At 41.6% G+C, this 22,004-nt stretch overlaps 1 protein-coding gene across 4 annotated transcripts; it reads right to left on the reverse strand.

Annotated features, from left to right (window-relative positions):
* Positions 1-900: 900 nt before the first annotated feature.
* Positions 901-15,701, reverse strand: nexn (nexilin (F actin binding protein)). Of its 4 annotated transcripts, none has more exons than XM_022216117.2 (11): positions 15,506-15,701; positions 15,283-15,431; positions 12,764-12,964; positions 12,094-12,267; positions 11,825-12,013; positions 10,835-11,026; positions 5,647-5,841; positions 5,355-5,576; positions 5,086-5,274; positions 2,834-3,194; positions 901-2,693 (listed from the first exon to the last, which is right to left on the reverse strand). In XM_022216117.2, the coding sequence occupies exons 2-11, from the start codon at positions 15,403-15,405 to the stop codon at positions 2,680-2,682; spliced, it is 1,860 nt and encodes a 619-aa protein (XP_022071809.2). In that variant the 5' UTR covers positions 15,406-15,431; positions 15,506-15,701; the 3' UTR covers positions 901-2,679. The 4 variants fall into 4 exon arrangements, with proteins under 4 accessions (XP_022071809.2, XP_022071810.1, XP_051803570.1 ...); XM_022216118.2 differs by having other exon boundaries at positions 2,834-3,197; positions 15,506-15,700; XM_051947610.1 differs by lacking the exon at positions 901-2,693 and having other exon boundaries at positions 2,814-3,197; positions 15,506-15,700.
* Between the last annotated feature and the right edge of the window lie 6,303 nt (positions 15,702-22,004).

The raw sequence follows: 22,004 nt of genomic DNA on the forward strand, positions 1-22,004 counted from the left end.
AAACAACTGTACAAAACAGCAGTAGCAGCCATGTGGGAGTTAGATCAGGATAAGGTAAAACTAAAACTAGAATATGCTTTGACAAAGAATAAAAAGTAAGATATCATATTTACATTAGTGTACATAGGGTGCTCAAATGGTACAGCGGTATAAGACAAGAAACTTTAATCTATTTGTACTTTTTTGTTAATTTGATTTGGCACATCTGAGGCTTTTATTTTTTCTCTTCTTTTGGTGTTTGTTTTCATAAATCTTTTAAGTTTACTTCCCCACTGTTGCTTCTGTTTTTTAGGTGCTATATAAATAAAGTTATTATTATTATTATTAGTAGTAGTAGTAGGAACCACATCCACAGTAATGTCCCTGCTGCAAGAAAATATCTTGGCAGAAAAATCTCCTTCATATGGAAAAAGAAAAAGTTATATGACAGAAAAAAACGTATTAAAAGGACTGAATTTTTTCTGTTATATAACATTTTTTGTTGTTTGGCGTTATTATGGACGTGGAAGAACTACACATTCTCTAATCATTAAACTAAAATATGTCTTCAGATAGTGACAATGAAAACACGTCATATTTTGTTGTAGTTTGATAAATTATCACCACACATAAACAGAATTTTCACTAGTAAAAACATAAAATTTACGTGTTTTGCCTTCAAAACTGCATTGTTTCTTCTGCTGATATTTTAAATACCTGTCACCCTAAAAACCAAAATGTTAACGCTACCTGTATTCATATGGATATAATAACACCTGCAGGCTAATATGAATGCAGTGAATGGATTTTTAGGCATTATATCAGCTGTGGGTGGTGATTTAAAGACCCTTTAACTCTGAAACATCTCACTGAAACGCAAAGATCAGGCGGCAGGCTTCCCAACAAACAACATTACAAGCATCACTTTTGTTCATTTTATTAAAACGTTTTTCTATTTATAATATATGACAAATGTTCCGACTAGCCTACGTTTTTCTTTTCATTATTGAACCATAAAACGTTTGTCCTGGACATCAGGAGTTATTACATTTAACTCGAAAGGAACAAAAATAAAAGGGGGATTGGTGCGTGAAAAAAAAAAAAAAACAACATTCATATTTTTAGATACTGCAAATAGAAACCAGGATGAAAACACGAGTTCTGATGCATTTGTTCCTGCAGTGAGCGGCTGCATTTCAAAAACATTCTCAACAGACCCCTCAGTGGCGACTTCTCAGTATATTAATGTTACTGACTACAGAAAACTACATGCTGACGGTATTTATCAATAGCAGAACACCTGATCAATATGTAAGAGATTTATTTATGGGTCAGTTCAAATAGAAACCAGGAAATCTGTTGCTGCACCAGTTTGGAGTTTATTTATTAGTTGTTGGAGACCCAAAACTAACTTCTGTTAAATATTTGGGCTGAATTTGGAGAATTTCATGTCTTTTCAGAGCTGTATAGAAACATCCAAAAAGGCAAAATAAGCTTCATGTTGTTGTTAAATTTCAACATAAGGACACCATGGGAGCCGTTTGTAACTCTGCACATATAAAACCAACATCTAGACCCCCATGGACACCACTGTCTGTCTCCAACCAATGAGTACACATCAACATTTTGTCAAAACAGCAAAAATCTGGAAGTTTGTCTTGTCATACTTGCCACATGTCAAATTCTATTGATGTTAGAACCTCAAAAGTTGGTAAAATGTCAAAAAAAGACTGAATTTTGGTAGGAAATATAGACACGACTACATATATACACTTGCAGCAACTTTCTGGGGCTCACTAGTTTGAAAATGTTGAACTTTTTGCCATTTTCAAGCACCAATAATTCGAATTGTGATATCTGAAGGAGCCATTGGAATCATTTAAATCTGCTAGGAACTTTTCTGTCTGTGTCCTCACCAAGATTCATGTCTGATTCATTTTATTTCTGCAGATACTGAAATCTTAAAATAGCTTCCCAGTCTTTTTGACAGTGAGAGTAGACTAACAAAGTATGGAAACATCCATTTTCAAGCACCAGTGACTGAAAATTTGACCTCTGCTAGATCCATTTAATGATTTAAATCTACTAGAAACTATTCTGTCAGTGTCCTCATCAAGATTCATGTCAGTGGGAACTTTATTTCTTGAGATACTGAACCACTGAAATGGCTTTTTAGGCTTTTTTGAAGGGAGAAAATATAGAACTGCTCAATAGTCAGTCAACCAATTTCACAGAAGGTGGTTTTGGGTTTCAAATAACAAAATCTGACATGGTACAGCAAAACCACGATCTGAAATGACACAAACTGAACCTAAAATTACCGTATTTAGTTTGTTTAATTAATACACAGGGTCATCTTTCACATTTCTGTATCTCAAGTATAAAATTTCTGGACCATAAAGCGAGACATGTACTGTAAAAACTGCTGGTTTCACAAATATTATCGGGTCTTGCAGTGATGATGGTTCTGGAACAAGAAGGGTTTGTGTTTTTGGCACAGATTCATCCTAACGAGGAGCAGCTTTACACTTGAGCGATACGTAAACAACATCTTGTCTTTGTGTTGTGTTTCCCTCCCTTAGGAATGCCAAGCTTACTGCTACGTTCTTCCCTCCAAGTGTTTGACCATAACCACGAGGGACAAACTTTTACAGAAAGGAGTGAGAGACAACAGGGAAACTCTGCAGAACATGGAGGACATCAGTAGTCATACGCTGCAAGAAAGAAACAGAACAGAGGTCAGTTTGTGCTCTTATGGGACTGCATGTGGAGGAAGAGGAGGAAGAGGAGCATGCGATCCACTCGGTAAAGGTCCGGTATCATGCAGGGAAGCGTCACACCAGGGTGCTCTTACTTTCTATGGTGAGGATGCAGGTGCTGGCCGCCGTGCCTCTGCTGTTCACGGCTTTGCACATGTATTCTCCTTCGTCCTCGGGGAAGGTCTCGGGCAGGTAGAGGCAGTACGTCTCTCCTCGCTCTATGTACTGATAGTCCTCACAGTCCTGCAGCATCTCGCCCTCGAACCACCAGGTCACCTCCGGCTTCGGCTCCCCGGTGATCTTGACGGTGAACCGGACCGGCTCGGAATCCACCACCGACTGGTTCTTCAGGGGCTTTTTGAACCACGGAGCCCCCGACCGGGCGTGGTCCTCCTCGTCTTCGTAAGCCGCCGAGCCGTTGATGATGCTGCCGTCCTCCTCGCCATCATCATCCTTCTTCTGGAACAGACCACAGAATTATCACAAGCTCTGCCACCATCTAACCAGACTCTGACTACGCTGTGAGAAAACGACAAACAGAAAAAAGTCAAATCTGAGAGTGAAAAATGCATTAAAAACAGTGGAATCCTGTAAAGTTCAAAAACCGTTAAAATAGACTATATCTATCTATCTATAGACAGACAGACAGACAGACAGACAGACAGACAGACAGACAGACAGACAGACAGACAGATAGATAGATAGATCGATATCATGCACAGTTGTTCCCTGTCGACGTGTAAATGATCACTTTTTTCTATGATTTTACTTGTCATCACAACTCTGTGCAAAAACAGGAAAAAAATTCTTTACAATTTTTCAATCCTTAATATATAGAATTTTTCTTTTAAATAACAGAAAATATAATATGTAAAATAATTTAATTTTTGCATATTTAAATACAGTAAAAAATGGTATGATTGTTTTTGTTTATACATTGTAAAATAATAAATGAAAAATTGTGAAAATACAAATTTTTGATAGTTTTTTGTTATTTACTTTATAATAGATAATACATGTAATTTAAAAAAATTATATGTTTTCTAAAATAACAGTTACAACTTCAGTCCTTTAAATACACAATTCTTCTTTCAAATGACAGGAAATATTTAGAATTATATATCTTTTGCAGATTTAAATGCATATATTGTGAAAGAATTAATAAATCAACATTTGTATAAATGCAGATTTTAGATTTATCTGTTATTTTTATACTGTTTACGTGCAAATTAACCATTACTTTCTGTGAATATAAATAGATAATACCTGTAATTTATATTATTATATATATTATCTATATATTTTTGTTGCCTGTTTTTAGGGTTAGAAAATGTGAAATAATTATATTTTTGCATATTCAAATGCATTAAAAACAAATTGTGTAATTTTATGTCCAGACATCATAAAACAATGCATTTAAATCTGTGAAAATACAGATTATTATTACTTTATGTACAGTTTACTAGTTGTTATCTGATATTTAATAAAAGTGTGAAAATCTGTAAAATAACAGCTAAGAAATAATTACCTTTATTTAAATGGTTGTATTTATATAGCGCTTTTTTATCCAAAGTGCTTTACATGATATGTCACATTCACACACTGATGGTGGAAGCTGCCATGCAAGGCGCTAACCACGACCCACCAGGAGCAGTTAGGGGTTAGGGGTCTTGCTCAGGGACACCTCGACATGAGCACGACGGGCCGAGGATCGAACCGACAACCTTCCAGTTACAAGACGGCCACTCTACCCACTGATCCATGCTGCCCCCTTAATCCTTAATATTCATAATTTCTCTTTAAATCGCAGTAAATATCTAAAATATTTTATTAGACTTCCGTACAGTCAATAATTGTGTCATTTTAAGGTCGTATGCTGTAAAACAATTCATAGTTTTTGTAAAAATAGACATTTTTCATTCAACGTTTTTTTCCAGTTTTGACCACTGAAAAATTATGAAATAAACACTTTCTTTCTATGGTTTTACTAGTTATTAGAATAAGTTGGAAAATCTGAGAAGACTTGTAAAAACATCAGTTATTGTTGAAAAAATGATTGTTTAAAAAGTTCCTAAAGTGAATCCCAACAAGCTTCTGTTGCTTTTTCCTTTGTTTTATCTGCATGTTGTTCAGTTTCATTCATTTGCTGCTGCTTTGCTTCTTAGTTTCTGTTTTTTTTTTCAGAATAATATAAATTAATGCTCTTCTTTCTGTGATTTTACTCATTGTTTTCTGTAATTTACCAACACAGGTAAAAGTCGGTCAAATGACTGCAGAAAGAATGATCGTTACAAACAGTTTTTTCCACAGTGTGTGAAGCTGATCAGGATGTTTGTGGATGATTTACTTTCTGCAGCGCTGCATCGATCTCCTGCTGCTCAAACTGCATCCTCTGCAGCTTCTGCTCCTCGATCCTCCTCCTCTCCTCCTCCTCTCGGGCTTTGGCCATTTGCTGGAATCTGGCTTTCATGTCCACCTTCTGTTTGAACGGAGACTCCTCAGCTCTGGCCAGCGTCGATTCTCCGTCCTCGTCCTCCTGAGAAACACAGAAATCATGATGATGATCCTCCAACAGAATCTCCTCTACTATCAGAGAGTTGTTGGAAAGCTTCTGACCTCCTGGAACCTCTCAGCTTCTCTCTCTTTAATTTCGTCATCGACCGCCTTCCTGCGAGCTCGTTCCATCTCAATCTTCTTCTGGATCTCCTCCTCCGTCAGCTGCTTGATCTTCTCAAACTTGGACTTGAGGTTTTTGGCCTGAATGGATCCGGTTCTCTTCAGCTTGGTCAGCTCCTGGTACTCTTTGCTGATGACGTCGGAGCTTTCGTTTACTTCCTCCTGTGGAACAAAAGCCGGTTTAAATCTGTCCTTCTATCGTGGCTCAGACCTCCAGGCGCTCCACACTCACCTCGCCCATCTCTTGTCGCAGCTGTTCAAACTCCTGCTTCTCCTGCTCCAGCTTCTTCTTGCGCTCCTCCGCCTTGCGCCTCCTCTCGGCTTCCTGCTTCTCCTTCAGCAGCTCCTCAAAGTTCATCTCCAGTTTTCTGGGATGGAGAGCTTCCTGAGACTCGCTCTTCACCATCACTTCATCCTCGTCCAGCACCTGAACACAAGCAAAGGCGTAATGTTGATGTTTTACTGCAATTTGAAGTCAAAAAGTGCAAAATAGTCTGAGTTTGATACTTACTGAACTCTGTGAAAGCAGAAAAACATCTGAAAAGGACTGTTTTTATCATGCATGTGACATGTAAAGACCGCATACATGCAGAAACATCCCAATCATTCATATTAAGAACTGCTGCTTCTTGTCAGGGCTGCACAGTGTCGTAGTGGTTGGCACTTTGGCCTTGCAACAAGAAGATCCCCGGTTCAAATCCTGGCCTGGGCCGGGAATCTTTTTGCATGGAGTTTGCATGTTCTCCCTGTGCATGCGTGGGTTTTCTCCGGGTACTCCGGCTTCCTCCCACAGTCCAAAAATATGCTGAGGTTAATTGGTTACTCTAAATTGTCCGTAGGTGTGATTGTGTGTCTGTATATGTAGCCCTGTGACAGACTGGTGACCTGTCCAGGGTGTCCCCTGCCTTCACCTGAGTCAGCTGGGATAGACTCCAGCACCCCCCATGACCCTAGTGACCCTAGGTTTATAGATTTTCAATGTTTTCTTAAATCAGAGATAATATCTGATAAAATCACGTCTTACTTTACTCACTAATGTAAAAAAATAAAATAAAATAGAAAAAATTATTAATTTAAAAAAATGCCAAACCTGTAGATAATATCCACATCAAAAACCAGTATTATATATATATTTCTTTACAACCCCCCGTCGAATCGCCGCCTTATCGCGGTGGAGGGGTTTGAGTGTCTCGGTGATCCTGGAAGCTATGTTGTCCGGGGCATAAGCCCCTGGTAGGGTCTCCCAAGGCAAACTGGTCCTGGGTGAGAGACCAGACTAAGAGCGATTCAGAAGACCTTGATGAGAACGACAAAAGGCAAAGCCGCTACCTCGCCCGGGATAGGGAAACCGGGGCCTTCCCCTGGAGCCAGACCTGGGGGGGGAGCTCGTACAGGAGCGTTTGGTGGCCGAGCCTTGGGGTCCCGTGGGGCTCGGTCGGGCACAGCCCGAAAAAGTAACACAGGGCCACTGCCCAGTGGGCCCACCACCTACAGGGCAGGAAGTCGGGGTCGGGTGCTATGCCCACCGGGCAGTAGGCAGGAGCGGGCGCCTGGGCGTGCCACCCCCTGGTGGCGTAGACTAGCTCTGGGGACGTGGAACATCACCTCACTGGCGGGGAAGGAACCTGAGCTGGTGCGGGAGGTGGAGCGATACCGACTAGATATAGTTGGGCTCGCCTCCACGCACAGCAAGGGTTCTGGAACCAGAATCCTGGAGAGGGGTTGGACTCTCTCCTACTCCGGAGTTGCCCAGGGTGAGAGGCGCCGGGCGGGTGTGGGGATACTCACAAGCCCCCGGCTGAGCGCCGCTTTGTTGGAGTTCTCCCCGGAGAACGAGAGGGTCGCCTCTCTGCGACTTCGTGTTGCAGGGGGGAAAACTCTGACTGTTGTCTGTGCTTATGCGCCGAACAGCAGTTCAGAGTATTCGGCCTTCTTGGAGTCTCTGGGTGGGGTCCTGGAAGGGGTACCGCCCGGGGATTCCATAGTTCTCCTGGGAGACTTCAACGTTCACGTGGGCAACGATGGTGAAACCTGGAGGGGGGTGATTGGGAGGAACGGCCTGCCCGATCTGAACCCGAGTGGTGTTTTGTTATTGGACTTCTGTGCTAGTCATGGTTTGGCCATAACAAACACCATGTTCGAGCATAAGGTTGCTCATAAGTGTACTTGGTACCAGAGCACCTTAGGCCAAAGGTCGATGATCGACTTTATAGTCGTATCATCCGACCTGCGGCCGGATGTCTTGGACACTCGGGTGAAGAGAGGTGCAGAGCTGTCAACTGATCACCACCTGGTGGTGAGTTGGATCCGATGGCGGGGAAGACTGCCGGACAGACCTGGTAAACCCAAACGTGTAGTGCGGGTGAACTGGGAACGTCTGGCGGAGGACCCTGTCCATAGGGTTTTCAACTCCCACCTCCGGAAGAATTTCTCCTGCATCCCGGGGGAGGTTGGGGACATGGATTCTGAGTGGTCCATGTTCAAAGCCTCCATTGCAGAAGCAGCTGTTAGGAGCTGTGGTCTGAAGGTCACTGGTGCCTGTCGCGGCGGCAATCCAAGGACCCGCAGGTGGACACCAGCGGTGAGGGAGGCCGTCAGGCTGAAAAAGAAGACTTTTCGAGCCTGGTTGGCTCGGGGGTCTCCTGAAGCAGCTGACAGGTACCGGCTGTCCAAAAGGGCAGCAGCTGCGGCAGTTGTGGAAGCTAAAACTCGGTTGTGGGAGGAGTTCGGGGAGGCCAGTGGAGAAGGACTTTCGGTCGACCTCGGGGAAGTTCTGGCAAACCATTCGACATCTCAGGAAGGGGAGGCAGGGCTTCGCACAGGCTGTGTACGGTCGGGGTGGAGAACTGTTGACCCGTACTGGGGATATCGTCGAGCGGTGGAAAGAGCACTTCGAGGAACTCCTGAACCCGGTAAACACGTCCTCTATGGAGGAGGCAGAGCCTGAAGACTTGGGGGTATCTGCGTCCATATCCGTGGCAGAGGTCGCCGAGGTAGTTAAAAAGCTCCTCGGTGGCAAGGCGCCAGGTGTGGACGAGATTCGCCCTGAGATGCTGAAGGCTCTGGACATTGTTGGACTGTCTTGGTTGACACGTCTATACAATGTCGCGTGGGCATTGGGTGCAGTACCTGGGGAGTGGCAGACCGGGGTGGTGGTCCCTATTTTTAAAAAGGGGGATCGGAGAGTATGTGCCAATTACTGCGGTATCACACTTCTCAGCCTCCCCGGGAAAGTTTACTCTCGGGTGCTGGAAGGGAGGATCCGACCGATAGTCGAACCTCGGATTCAGGAGGAGCAATGCGCATTCTGTCCCATTCGTGGAACAGCGGAGCAGCTCTTTACCCTTGCGGAGCTGCTGAGGGGGTCATGGGAGTATGACCTGCCAGTCTACATGTGTTTTGTAGATCTGGAGAAGGCCTAAGACTGTGTCCCCCGAGGGGCTTTGTGGGGGGCACTATGGGAGTATGGGGTTCGAGGCTCGTTGTTACGGGCCGTTCGGTCCCTATACAACCAAAGTGAGAGCTGTGTCCGCATACTCGGCATTAAGTCAGACACGTTTCCGGTGGGTGTTGGACTCCGCCAGGGCTGCCCCTTGTCTCCAATCCTGTTTGTGGTTTTCATGGACAGGATTTCAAGGCGCAGTCGTGGTGGGGAGGGTTTTCGGTTTGGGAGCCTCAGGATCACTTCTCTGCTTTTTGCGGATGATGTGGTTTTGTTGGCATCCTCAGACCATGACCTCCGGCACGCACTGGAGCGGTTTGCAGCCGAGTGTGAAGCGGCAGGGATGCGGATCAGCACCTCCAAGTCCGAGGCCATGGTTCTCTGCCGGAAACCGGTGGAGTGCTTCCTCCGGGTTGGGGGGGAGTTGCTTCCCCAAGTGAAGGAGTTTAAGTATCTTGGGATCTTGTTCACGAGTGATGGGAAAATGGAGCGAGAGATGGACAGGCGGATTGGTGCGGCATCAGCAGTAATGCGGGCGTTGTACCGGACCGTCGTGGTGAAGAGGGAGCTGAGCCGTAAGGCGAAGCTCTCGATTTACCAGTCCATCTACGTTCCAACCCTCACCTATGGTCATGAGCTTTGGGTAGTGACCGAAAGAACAAGATCGCTGATACAAGCGGCCAAAATGAGCTTCCTCCGTAGGGTGGCTGGGCTCAGCCTTAGAGATAGGGTGAGGAGCTCAGACATCCAGAGGGAGCTCAGAGTAGAGCCGCTGATCCTTCGCATCGAAAGGAGCCAGTTGAGGTGGTTTGGCCACCTGATTCGGATGCCTCCAGGGAGACTTCCTTTGGAGGTTTTCCGAGCACGTCCGTCTGGGAGGAGACCCCGGGGTAGACCCAGAACTCGCTGGAGAGATTATATATCTCGTCTGGCCTGGGAACGCCTCGGGATCCCCCAGGAAGAGCTGGAAAGCGTCGCTGGGGGGAGGGACGTCTGGAACGACCTGCTTCGCCTGCTGCCCCCGCGACCCGGCCCCGGATAAGCGGAGGAAAATGGATGGATGGATATTTCTTTACAAATTCTAAATATTTTACTTTACTGTATTTAAATCATTAATGTTTTTACACATATTTGCAGTTTAATTTAATTTTTAAATAAATTTTATTCAGAGGTTAAAAATGTTTGTGTTATTTTGACAGATTTTACCTGTTTTGCTAAATTATAAATAATATCTAAGAAATTACTGAAAAATGATTAATTTGTATTTAAATTGTGAATGAAATCCACAACCAATTATCTCAATCAGTGCAAAGTACACACCTATGGAATTCCTTACCATCAGAAATTAAATCCCAAACAGAACTGAAGAGGTTTAGTGTGAAAGTTAAATTTTGGCTCAAGCAGCAGCAGAAATGCGAACGTTAATTTCTGACAAGTCAGTGTCGACATAGCAGCACTTTACTAATGTTCAGTGTTAAATTCAACTTGGCTTTCTTTTATCAGTAATTGACAATGACATCTGTGTTTCAAATTCTATATTTTTTATTTTACTGTATTTAAATCAACAACAAAAAATAGTTTTACACATATTTGCAGGTTGATTTTATTTTTAAATAATTTCTATTAAGGGGTTAAAAATTTTATTTTTTAAAGCATTTGACAGATTTTACCTGTTTTGTTAAATTATAAATAATATAATAAATTTACAGGAAAAATATTAATTTACATAAAATCCACTTTAAAACATCAGTATTTTTACAAATATTCACTGATTCTTTCACAACCCTTGACAATAAATTATACTGTTTAATTGTATTTAAATTAGCTGAAAAACATCTTTAATTTTGTTTATTTATGCATTTGATTTTGACAGGATTTGTTTCTATACAGACCGGCTTCAATGTGTCGTAAAAACGATCCAGATCTCGTCTCTTCTGCTTTTTCCTTATTGGTGTTTTATTATCTCCCATAAACTCACCATACTCTTGCGGGCCTCGGCAAACAGCCTCTTCTCCTCCTCCAGCCTCCTCTTGGCCTCCTCCTCGGCCTTCTTCTGCTCCTCCTCCCTCCTCTGGCGCTCCAGATCCTCAAAACTGGCACAGATCTTCCCGGGTTTGCTTCCCTCCAGGTTGAGCAGAGCCATCAGGACCTCGTCGTCCTCGTCCACCAGCTGAAACCAACACAGTTCAGGAAAGAAGAGCAAACTTCTGCAGGAACTTCTAGAATTTCTCAAAATGACGCTGCTTTTAATTTGTAGGAGGCGTTTTGGTAACAGCTTCCTGAAAGGAAATGTTTGACTTTTTGTTCTAGAAAAAAGTTAAATAAGAATGATGAAACTACAGTTTGAATGTGGAGCTTCAGTAAGTCAGTTAGCTTAGCACAATATACAAAACAAAACTGTTAAAAAAAACTAGTTTTACAGAAAAATACTCATTTTTCTATTTAGAATGCCTAAAAAAGTCTGTAAAATTACAGACATTCTCTGTAAACCCAACAATTATTCTAGAAATTATATAATACTGCCAAGTTAGATGACTGGTGCCGTGAATCGCTGCTATATAAATAAAATGTCAAATCATTACATCGTAATAATTTTGAAAAATTCTGCAAAATAACAATGTTTTGCTGCTTTGAGGTCTATCGATTACTTAATATTTCTAAATAATATTTTAGGAAAAATCTTTAAAATTACAGGTCATTTACGACTTTGTGGTTGTAATAAATCAGGACAAAAAAAAGAAAATGTCTGTAAATTGATTGTTTTTGTACCTTATTTGAATAAGACTATTTTAAATATTTTTTAAACAAATAGACATAAAAATCTTATCATTTAACTCACTGCTAAACAGAAAACACGTGAATATATTCAACAAAATGTCAATAACAACAAATGGCTTATACTAAAGCTTTGTGTGATGACTGAATGTTTGTTGGTGAATTCTGTACTGATCAATAAAAGAAAACTCACCATGCTTTTCCTGGCCTCAGCGAAGGCTCTTCTCTCCTCCTCCATCCGTTTCTTGGCTTCTTCTTCGGCTTTTTTACGAACTTCTTCGACTCTTTGTTTCTCGAGCTCCTCGAAGCTCAGCCTCAGTTTTCCCGGACGAAGCTCCTCTTTGTCCTCCTGAGGCGACTGATCGTTTTCCTCGTCTTCTCCCTGATCAGACACGAAAATAAAGCCGTCCAAACACTCGATCTTCTCACACAAACTCCTGTTTTACTTTCACGTTTTCTTACCATTCCCAGCCTGGCCTCCTCGAAGGCCTTCTTCTCCTCCAGCAGCCGGCGCTTCGCCTCCTCCTCGGCCAGCTTCTTCCTCTGCTCCTGTCTTTCCTTCTCCAGCTCCTCAAACGTCAGCTTCAGCTTCCCAGGAGTCACCTGCATCTTTTCTGAAGGCTTTTCCTCCTCGTCCTGATTCAGTAAAAACACAGGAGACGCTTTAAACCGATGCTAATTTTAAAAATCCACCAAAATTACACTTTTTAACCAAAAACAAACTGTTTGCTAAGAAACTAAAAATTCTGCCCTATTTGCACCGAGCAGATAGGAAACAGGTATGAAGGTAAAATGTCTGTATTTTGAACAGTCATTTCTTTCTCTTTTTATTAGTTTTGTGACACCAGAGGAGAAAAATGTTGAACTGTCGATTCCAGGTTTGTTTGATTTTTTTGCAAATTGAATAATGAAAGAAATTTTGTTTTTTAAGCTTTTGTTTAATGATTAATGTGGTTCTAACTTTGTTTAAATGCACTGAAGACATTTCTGAGTCCTCTCTTCTTCTAGTCCTGGTCTTTCTGTTTCTATAGAGGTGCAGGACTTTATGTTACAGAGAAAATGGACCCAGAATGAGTAAGAAAACCCAGAAACCAGGATCACAAGGTTGGAATAGTTCGACGTTTATTTCTACCTGTTCGACCACCGAGCGCCTCTTGGCCTCCCTGAAGGATCGTCTGTTTTCGTCGTATCTCCTCTTCTTCTCCTCCTCGGCCTTCTTCTTCAGCTCCTCCTCTCGGTTCTTCTCCATGTCCTCGAAGTTCATCCTGATTCTGCCCGGAGGTCGGGAGGACTTCGCCGGAACCACACGGACCAGGATGGTGTCGTCTCCTTCCTGCATAAAACAAAGTGAACCAAAGCATGGAGAAGAAGCCCTCAATAAATGCTGACTAATGGAAGTTCTTGTAATCTTCTGAATCCAGGTCACTGAGTAGAAGAGTGTCGTTGATGTCTGCAGTAGGTCAGCGTATTGGTGTCAGATAGCAGAGTCTAATTCAGGACCAGCAGGGAAGTCTGGATCTAATTTTGTCTCTGGACACAAACTGTGGGAACGTGTGCTGTCGACAGCTGGCAGCTTGTTCCAGGTGTTTCTGGATCAACGACTCACAATGAAACGTTTAATTAGTTTAATTATGACGTCAGAAACAGTAAATATAGACATGAAAACACTGTGACTGAAGCTTTCTGTAGCAACCTTTAGAAAATAATGCTCTTTAAGAAATATTTGTCTATTTACAGATTCATATTTTAACTGAAATTTCATTTTCAAATTACAAATATAAGCTGATGTAATTGTTGTCATGTCTTTTTTTTGTTTGTGATGTTCAGAGAGAATGGAAATCAAACTTTAAACAACATTTTACATGTTGATCACTGGATTAAACATTAAAGTTCAAAAACAGTCAAAACACTGATGCCTCGGTAGTTTTCGGCATTATAATAAACTTTGTGACATAAAAACTCTGTAATAGACCTGGAGATTCACCATTTTTCTAATGCTGATAACTCATGTGGACAAAATGTTGATTCCAGGTTTGTTAAGTTTTGTACATTAAATATCAAAGAAATTCAACTTTTGCTTCTTCTGTTTTTCAGGATTTCTGGCATCAGAAGACATTTCTGAGTTCTCTCTCCTTCTTCATGGTTGTTCTGTTTTACATTTTTGCCACGGTGAGGTAGATAAACGCACACAGTCAATGTTTTCACGTTTATTTCTACCCGTTCCTCCACCGAGCGTCTCAGAGCCTCCCTGAAGGATCGTATGTTTTGATATAAAGATCTAAAAACTCTGTAACAGACCTGGAGAGACGGCTTTTTATTTTGTAATTCTGGTAACCCACGACACAGTAAATCATCAAACAATAATCCAGATGCTAAAGGACATAAAAATAGATGGAAAAGATTTACAAATGATAAAACAAATGTCTATTGGCAATAAGCAGTGAGATTAAACAATGAAATCAGAGAAGAACAACCAATAAAATGAGACTCAGAATGGGATGAGTCTCCTGAGATGTTCTCCTCTACAGGGAAACGTCATGAGGACAATACGAGGTTTAGGATCAATTAGAGGTTAGAACGTAAATATCACACGTTATGCAGATGACACGGCGCTGATAGCCAGCAGTGAAGAAAACCTGCAAAGCATCGTATCTATAATAAATAACAGAGACTCAGTCTCTCTTTAAACAAAAAGAAAACAGAAATAAAAAACATTATCCCAACCTAGAATTGGACCCAGAAACACTTAAGCAAGTTAATTTATCAGATATTTCATGGATGACATCAGATGAAGAGCAGTGATAGAAAGAACAGCTTTTGAGAAATGAAAAATAAAGTGACAAATAAGAAAATATCTGTTAGCATCCGTCTGAGGACTCTGAGCTTGTATTTCTGCCAGTTCTGATGTGAATCTGGGACCACGAATATTAAAATGTCAAACAGAATCCCTGCAGCAGAGTCCTGGTTTTACAGCTACGTTTATCTGATTTGGCCAGAATAACCAATGAAGACGTTTTAAAACTACGAAACACAAATTATACACTACTGAGCAAACAATAACATAAGGAAAAAGAGCCTGGAATACATCGACACAACTGGAAGAATGAACGGGAACAGAGGACAGAACAGAATGAAGATGATAGACAGAAACAAACAGAAAGAAAAAGATGGGATTAGATGGAGGGAAAGGATCACCCATGCACCTAACCCCTGTGGAAAGAATGAACAAGCAGAATAAAAGCACAACTCGTGTCCTTTCTAAGCTTTCTGAGTCATCACAGCGATATTAAAGTCAGTTTGATTAAATAGGAGCAGAATCAGACCAAAGAAGAAGAAGGAGGAGGTAATTGTCTGTAATTTCACAATCTGACAGGAGAAAATTGAATAATCTTTCCAAGAACTGCAGAATGTTGAATGAGCCTAAAAACTCACATTGTCCTGTCTGACTGACTGTACCTGGAATCATTTCACAGATTCCCACAAATCCTCGCAGTGACTCGACATGAAGCCGACCTACTTCCTCCAGCTGCTTCTTCAGACGACATCCAGCCGCTGCCAAGAGCTCAAACTTAAACACCTGATCCCATTACCTGCATCACTCCAGATAAACGTTCTGACACCAGATATGAAAATACAGACGGTTGGACTGACCTCGGTGGCCTTCTGAGCCAGCTCCTTCTTGATCTTGGCCTTCTCCATGTTGTCCTGGGCCTCCCTCTTCTTCCTCTCACCCTCCATCCTCTTCCTCTCCTCCTCTTGTCGCTGCTTCTCCATTTCTGCAAATTTCCCCTTCACGCTTCCTGAGGAAAAACACACTGACTTTCAGCCTCCTCCTCCTCCATGGTCCTCCCAGCTCCTCCTTCCCTCTCCTTACCTGTGATTTTGGGAACATAGGATTTCTCCACCTTGGCCGGCTTCACCTCCTCCTCCTCCTCATCGCTGGAGGCGAGCAGCTCCTTGATCTGAGGAGATAACGGTGAGGTTTAGCTGGGATCATCTGCTTTGCCTCTCAGGAGCCATGCTGGTCCCAGCAAGAACAGGAGCCTAATCCCTGCTAATGTGGGGTCATGTGACCCGCAGAAGGGTCTCTGATTGGCTGGCGGTGTCGGAGATGAGCGTAGGTGTCCGAGCCCGGTCAGCCATGACGGGACGGTTTGTGTTCCTGAGTATCGCTGATAATCCAGCATTTATTTCACCACAGTCCATCTACAGCCTGAATCCTTCATCTCTGTTTTGTTTCTACTTCACCACTGAAGCTGTGCTGAAATATTTATTTATTATCATTATAAAGTGAGATAATGAATGTATTTTTAGAATCACTTTATGTGTCAATTATTACAATAAAGCATGAAAGGTGAAAAAAATCTAAAAAATAAATCTTAAGCCTTGGTAGTTTCAGCTTTAAAATATAAAAACTAATATAAAAACTAATATAAAACTCTGTATTTGACTTTTTACTTGGCAGCAAATCTTGGATCTGTATAACATTTTAACCCTCTGAACCCTAAAACCTACCAGCACAGGTGTTTACAAGATGTTTTATATTTATGAAATTAGCTAAATTACACCGTTTATCTGTAAAAACAGAAAGACTTTCAACTTTCTGACAGTCTTTGAACTCATCACCATCCATTCTACAAGAAAACTTAATCTAAGCTTGAAATTTGCAAATTCCTCAGAAAAATAGCAGACTCTAAGCTATTTTTTAAAAATTATTTCAAATTTACTGTAATCTACATGTCTCGTTTAAAATTACGCCAAAAACTGACCGTTTGCAAGAATCAGATTCTAAACTAAATATTTTTGCACTATATGCTTTAATCATCCAGTTATTATTGACTCAGCTGCAACCAGCAGTCATTTTACAAATATTCTGGAACTTTTTTGGTGGAACTGCAGGAAGTGTTCACACATGACATGTACGGAAACAAATGTTTGAATGTAAATAGTAAAATATTTGTACTATGTGGAGTCACTATGTGGGTTTTTTTTTGCAGTATTTGCAACATCCGGGGGATAAATGTTGTTCCCACATTTCTTTATTTTTGCAAACAGAAAAACCAATGATTCTTTTTTTTCATAATTTATGTCATTCTAACTTTCTTTAAATTTCTTAAAATACACATCTCTCTCCTCCTAGCTGTGGTCGCCCTGTTTCCATAGAGATACAGTGCAGTAAAAAATGAGCCCCAGTGAGAAAAAACTAACAGAAACTGCTGCTCGGGATTCAGGAGGTTAAATGCATGGAGCAGCAAGTGTTCAAATGATGGATCCAGTCTTTTTGTGTACATTAATGTGGTTTTAGCAGCAAACCCAAACCAGAGTAGCTCATTAAATTAGATGAATTAAAGTGTTAATCGTATAAAAGACGGTGGAAGTGGTGTAAAAAGAGGCTGAATCCTCACTCATGCCATGCAGTCGGAGGTTAGAGGCTTATCGTTTGTCCACCTGCTGCTTCCGGCGGTTCCACTCCCTCTCCTTGATGTACTGCTCCTTCCTCTTCTGCTGCTCCTCCTTGTTTCTCTGCCGACTTCGTTCCTCTCGGGCTTTCTGCATCGCCTCAAACTTCCCCGTCACGTCGCCCTTCTCCTTGTTCAGTTTCGGCACGTAGCTCCGGGCCACCGGCTTCCTGGACCGCATGAGTCTCTGAAAATAATCACAGGTTATTTGAGTCAAAGTTTCAAGAGGATTTACTTTTTCTCTCACCTCTTTTTTAAGAGTCACATCTGAAACGTTCATGTCTTCGTTTATCTCTGGTTGTGGATCTTCTTCCTTCGCTCTGACTCCATTCACAGCTTCTGATTTCTCGTTTTTCTCGTTTTCTTTCAGTTCGACTCCGTTAATGTGAGCCTCCTCGTCCGTTTCCTCCTTTTTCACATTTTCTGTGCTCGACATCTCCTCTGTGTTTATCTTCTCGTCCTCGTCCTCTTTGTTTTCTGCTCCGCTCAGGTCGTGTTCGGGTTCGGTTTCCTCCGTGTGGAGGTTGTCTACAGTCTCCACCTGCACCACCTCGGCCATGTCTGGACCACAGAGACAAGTTGACAAACGGGGGCTTTAAAACTTTACCTGCAAAGAAGCAAACACATCAGAGTTCAAATGTCTTCCTGTGCACAAACACCTGCTTTACTTTCTGCTCTATACAGAACTAAAGCTAAGTTTGCAACTGAAATGAGGTCAAGTGATGCAATAAATCACTTTCTTTATACTCAAATTAGAAGATATATACCATAAAAAATAAGAATCTTGCATTTAAAGACTCCTGCAGATGGCTCATACATGATTCATTAACTACCTAACAAGGAATACACTCAGAGAAAGCGGCCCTCCTCTAAGGCTGCTCAGTCCTTGGATCATTTCTGATGGATAGTCCTGATAAGTCCTCAGAGGTGGATTTGTAGTAGGATCACAATCAGCTGATGTAGTGTTCTCTGGTTGTCATGGTTACAGTGACACCGTGCTGCTATCTGGCAATGATACAGAAATCTTTAACCAATCCATGGATCCAGACTATAAGCTGCATCTCTGCCAGAATCTGATCACTTGGTCCTTGAGTCATTTCTGAGCTTCTCTGAAAATTTCATCGAAATCTGTTGGTCTGTTTTAGAGTGATGCTGCTGACAGACAGACAGACAGACAGACAGACAGACAGACAGACAGACAGACAGATGGATAGACGGACGGACCAACATCACTTGTCACATAACTGAGCTGTGTTCCTTGGCGGAGTGATAACATCAATTTTAGTTAATATAGAGCAACTTTAACTCATACATACTACCATTCAGCATGGGGGTGGAACGGATCAAAAAACTCACGGTTCGGATCGATTCGCGGTTTTGAGTCACGGATCGGATCAATTTTAGGATCAGCAAAAAAAAAAAAGACACGATCTTGTCACTGAAGTGGGATCTCTTAATGTGGCTCAAACACGTTCAGCATGTTTAAACCCCGTGTTTTGCACCATAGAATATGTCCTCATGTCTGCAGCTATAAACACACCAACAGCTTCTGGAAAAGCTTTAGTCTGGTCAGATTCTGCAGCAAGAGGCCGTTTAAATGCCGCGGTGATCAGCGGTTGTAGAGCAGCCTTTGTCTTGGCTGCTGTCACTGACACATCCAGGTGATGTGGCTTCATATGGCTGGTCATGCTCGATGTGTTTCCTCTCTCATAGGGCTTTCTGGTGCCACAGTGCCTACACACCGTTATAGTTTTCTCCACCGCCTTTCTTCCATCACCACTGTGTTTTACAGGGAAGCCAAAATGCTTCCATACGGATGACTTAAATGACGCAGAAGGTTTTTCAAGTTCCTCTGCTCCTCTGCTAGCCATGACTATGGCTGCACTCAGCTAGTGTGGATTAAACATGCGCTCTCCACGTGACCACATACAGCTTTATCTCAGCAACCAGTCCGCGGACCACGTGCGTTTCGAACCGTGGAGAGCGATCCGTACAGATCACGGATCAACGATGATCCGTTTCACCACTAGTTCAGCAGTCTGGGGTCACTTAGAAATGTCCTAATTTATGAAAGAAAAACATTTTTTACACTGTAGATAACATTAAATGAATGATAGGACATTGTTAATGTGCTAAATGACTATTGTAGCTAGAAACGGCTGATTTTTAATGGAATATCTCCATAGGGGTACAGAGGAACATTTCCAGCAACCATCACTCCTGTGTTCTAATGCTACATTGTGTTAGCTAACGGTGCTAAAAGGCTCATTGATGATTAGAAAACCCTTGTGCAGTTATGTTAGCACATGGATAAAAGTGGGAGTTTTCATGGAAAACGTGGAATTATCTGGCTGACCCTAAACCTTTGAACCGTAGTGTAACTAGAGAGGGCGTTCATCAGAGATAATGCAGTTCTCTCAGTCTTTTGAAATCAGAATTATGTACTTCTTTGCTGGTCTCTTCTCCTTTCACAGTTTGGTGAGTCGCATTGAATCTTAAAGCTTTCAGACCCAATATTTCTGTTAAATAACGATGCACAGAGCTCTTAGAAACATCTTCTCCAAGATCTATCAGCTTCTGGCTGAGTTGTCATCATGACTGCTGTGTTTTACCCTCGGCCTTTCACTTCAGATCCTTGGTTCTTGACCAGATGGACATTCAGAGCGAGGAAAGTCTTCTTTGTTGGACCACTGCCACCACTTCTTCACCCAACGGACACTTCAGCTACCTGCTGACCAGTTTCTCCCGCATTTCAAAGAGCAATGACCTGAGCATGGATCGTTTTTTTTCATCCTTTCTTCTGGCCGTGGTAACAACGCTTCCAGTATGCGGTTGCGAGTTTAATTCATTTTGGTCAAGCGAGAAATTTACATTTTGGGAGATGACAGTTTGACAACAACCAAACAGGACCTGACTGACCAGATGAACCCATGTTGGTGAGAAACATCAAAACATGTTGTTCAGTGAGTAGCACAAACTTCTGGGTTTGGGTTGGAAACAAACATTAACCAGTTAGAGGAAAAATCAGCATGACGATGGCGGTGGCATTGATTCTTCTGGAAACCTACTGGATTAAACATGATTCTTCTAAAAATGTCTCGTTTTTTGGTGTTTTGGTGATTGGTGAGAGGACCTGAAAAAGTTCTTGGGCTTGAGGAATTTTTGTTTAAATGATGAACAACTCATTAAACTAAATTTATATGGAAAAAAAAATCTAGCACTTAAGCAGGCTTCCCAGGATGCATTGGTCCACAGAAACTCTTACGTTTTGTAGTTACAGAAAGCAGACATGCTGGAAACTTGCTGCTTATCTTTGTTGAATTAACATCTGGTTGTTTCTTTGCATAAAAATCAAAATAAGTGTGACACATAATGACTTATGTCAATCTGTTTTCTTGGTCTTTTAATGCTCTTTTATGATCTTAATGTCTACTTTTCTGTTTTATTTCGATAATTTTAATGTATGTCTACCTTTAAATCATTTGTCTGAATGTATTTCTTGACATTTTAAAGCACCTTGGATTACCTCGTGGATTTGCCTTGCCTTATAATTTTAACTCATGGGTTGTTTTTGGACTGATTCTGGTCAAAAATGGATTCAACAGCTGTACGTTGTCAAAGTTAAATGACAAAGAAAGTCTTTAAACTTAGAAACCTTACAAAGAAAACAAGTCTCTTGTGTACGGGACCGATAGATGCAACTTAATACATTGAGTTTATTGAACTTGCTTCCTTCAGTTAATCTAAATCAGCTTGTTTTACACTTTTAAACCTCCTGAGTTGACTTTAATTGCAGTTAAATATCATTTTGATGGCTTCAAGTGACCTTATGGTTTGAGATTTCTTGATTAATTGCACAGAAAGCTGCCTTGCTCCTCAGTATGTTGGGAAAGATTGCATCGGAGGCCTGCTGACTCCTATTTATATCCACTTGTGGCTCCAGGACATGTGATCACGGCTATTTCTGACAACTGATAGCCAGTTGGACGGAGCTCAAAGTGGCTCGCACATGTCGCCTGAAGACCCTCCACAAAATGTCCAGACCGGGAGCTCGACAGCTGAATGAATAAGGAGCTGAAACGGCTGCTTTTTGTCCTGAAAACAGCTTTTATACTCAGGTATGGAGGCCTGAGTGGGACAAAAACATCTGATGTGTTGAACTTAAAGTCAACAGTGAGATGTGAGCGTGTAGGCCGCTCAGGTTTGGCCCAAAAAAAGCTCCTCCACTCAAATTCTAGAAAGCAAATGCATTAAATTTGTGGTATAATCTGAATGAAGCCGTATTTTAATCAACTACACATATTTATGTTTCTGTCTATGTAAACATGCAGGATTTTCACTTTTTGTAGTCAGAAAAACAATAAAACGCCACCTAGACCAAAAAGCAACCACTCATTTATCAGATAATGTCACTTCTTTTTAGTACGTCTGAGATAATTTATGGTTTTTTCCCTTTTCAGTGGCGGTAAAAATGAGGTTAACGTGAGGAGACAGACAGCACAGGTTGGCTGTTAAACCATCAACCACGTCATTCTCCAAAAGCAGCTCATGACAATGCTTCTTCTGCTGCTGGACCTCACAGTTCCCAGAATGTACAATTAATTAACATCCCAGTCGACTCCTGTTTGGGACGACGATGAAAGCATCTCTAGCGTGTGGAAATACATCAACTTATTTTGTTATTTATGGAGGAAAACCAGTTTGTCTCCAGGAAATCTTCTAATTTCACCAAAACACATGAAGGTTTTTGTGTTATTCTTATAAATTTACAGCAAAATACCAAATTTTAGTAACTCAAAGTTGTAATAATGAAACTTTTTCAATACTTGATGACATGCAAACCTTAGTATAAGCATAATAAGTTAGAAAATAGTTGATTTTTCACATTTACAACTATAAAAAATAACAGTTTAA

The sequence above is a fragment of the Acanthochromis polyacanthus genome, chromosome 4 (assembly GCF_021347895.1).
Source record: "Acanthochromis polyacanthus isolate Apoly-LR-REF ecotype Palm Island chromosome 4, KAUST_Apoly_ChrSc, whole genome shotgun sequence".
NCBI classification, from domain to species: Eukaryota; Metazoa; Chordata; class Actinopteri; family Pomacentridae; genus Acanthochromis; species Acanthochromis polyacanthus.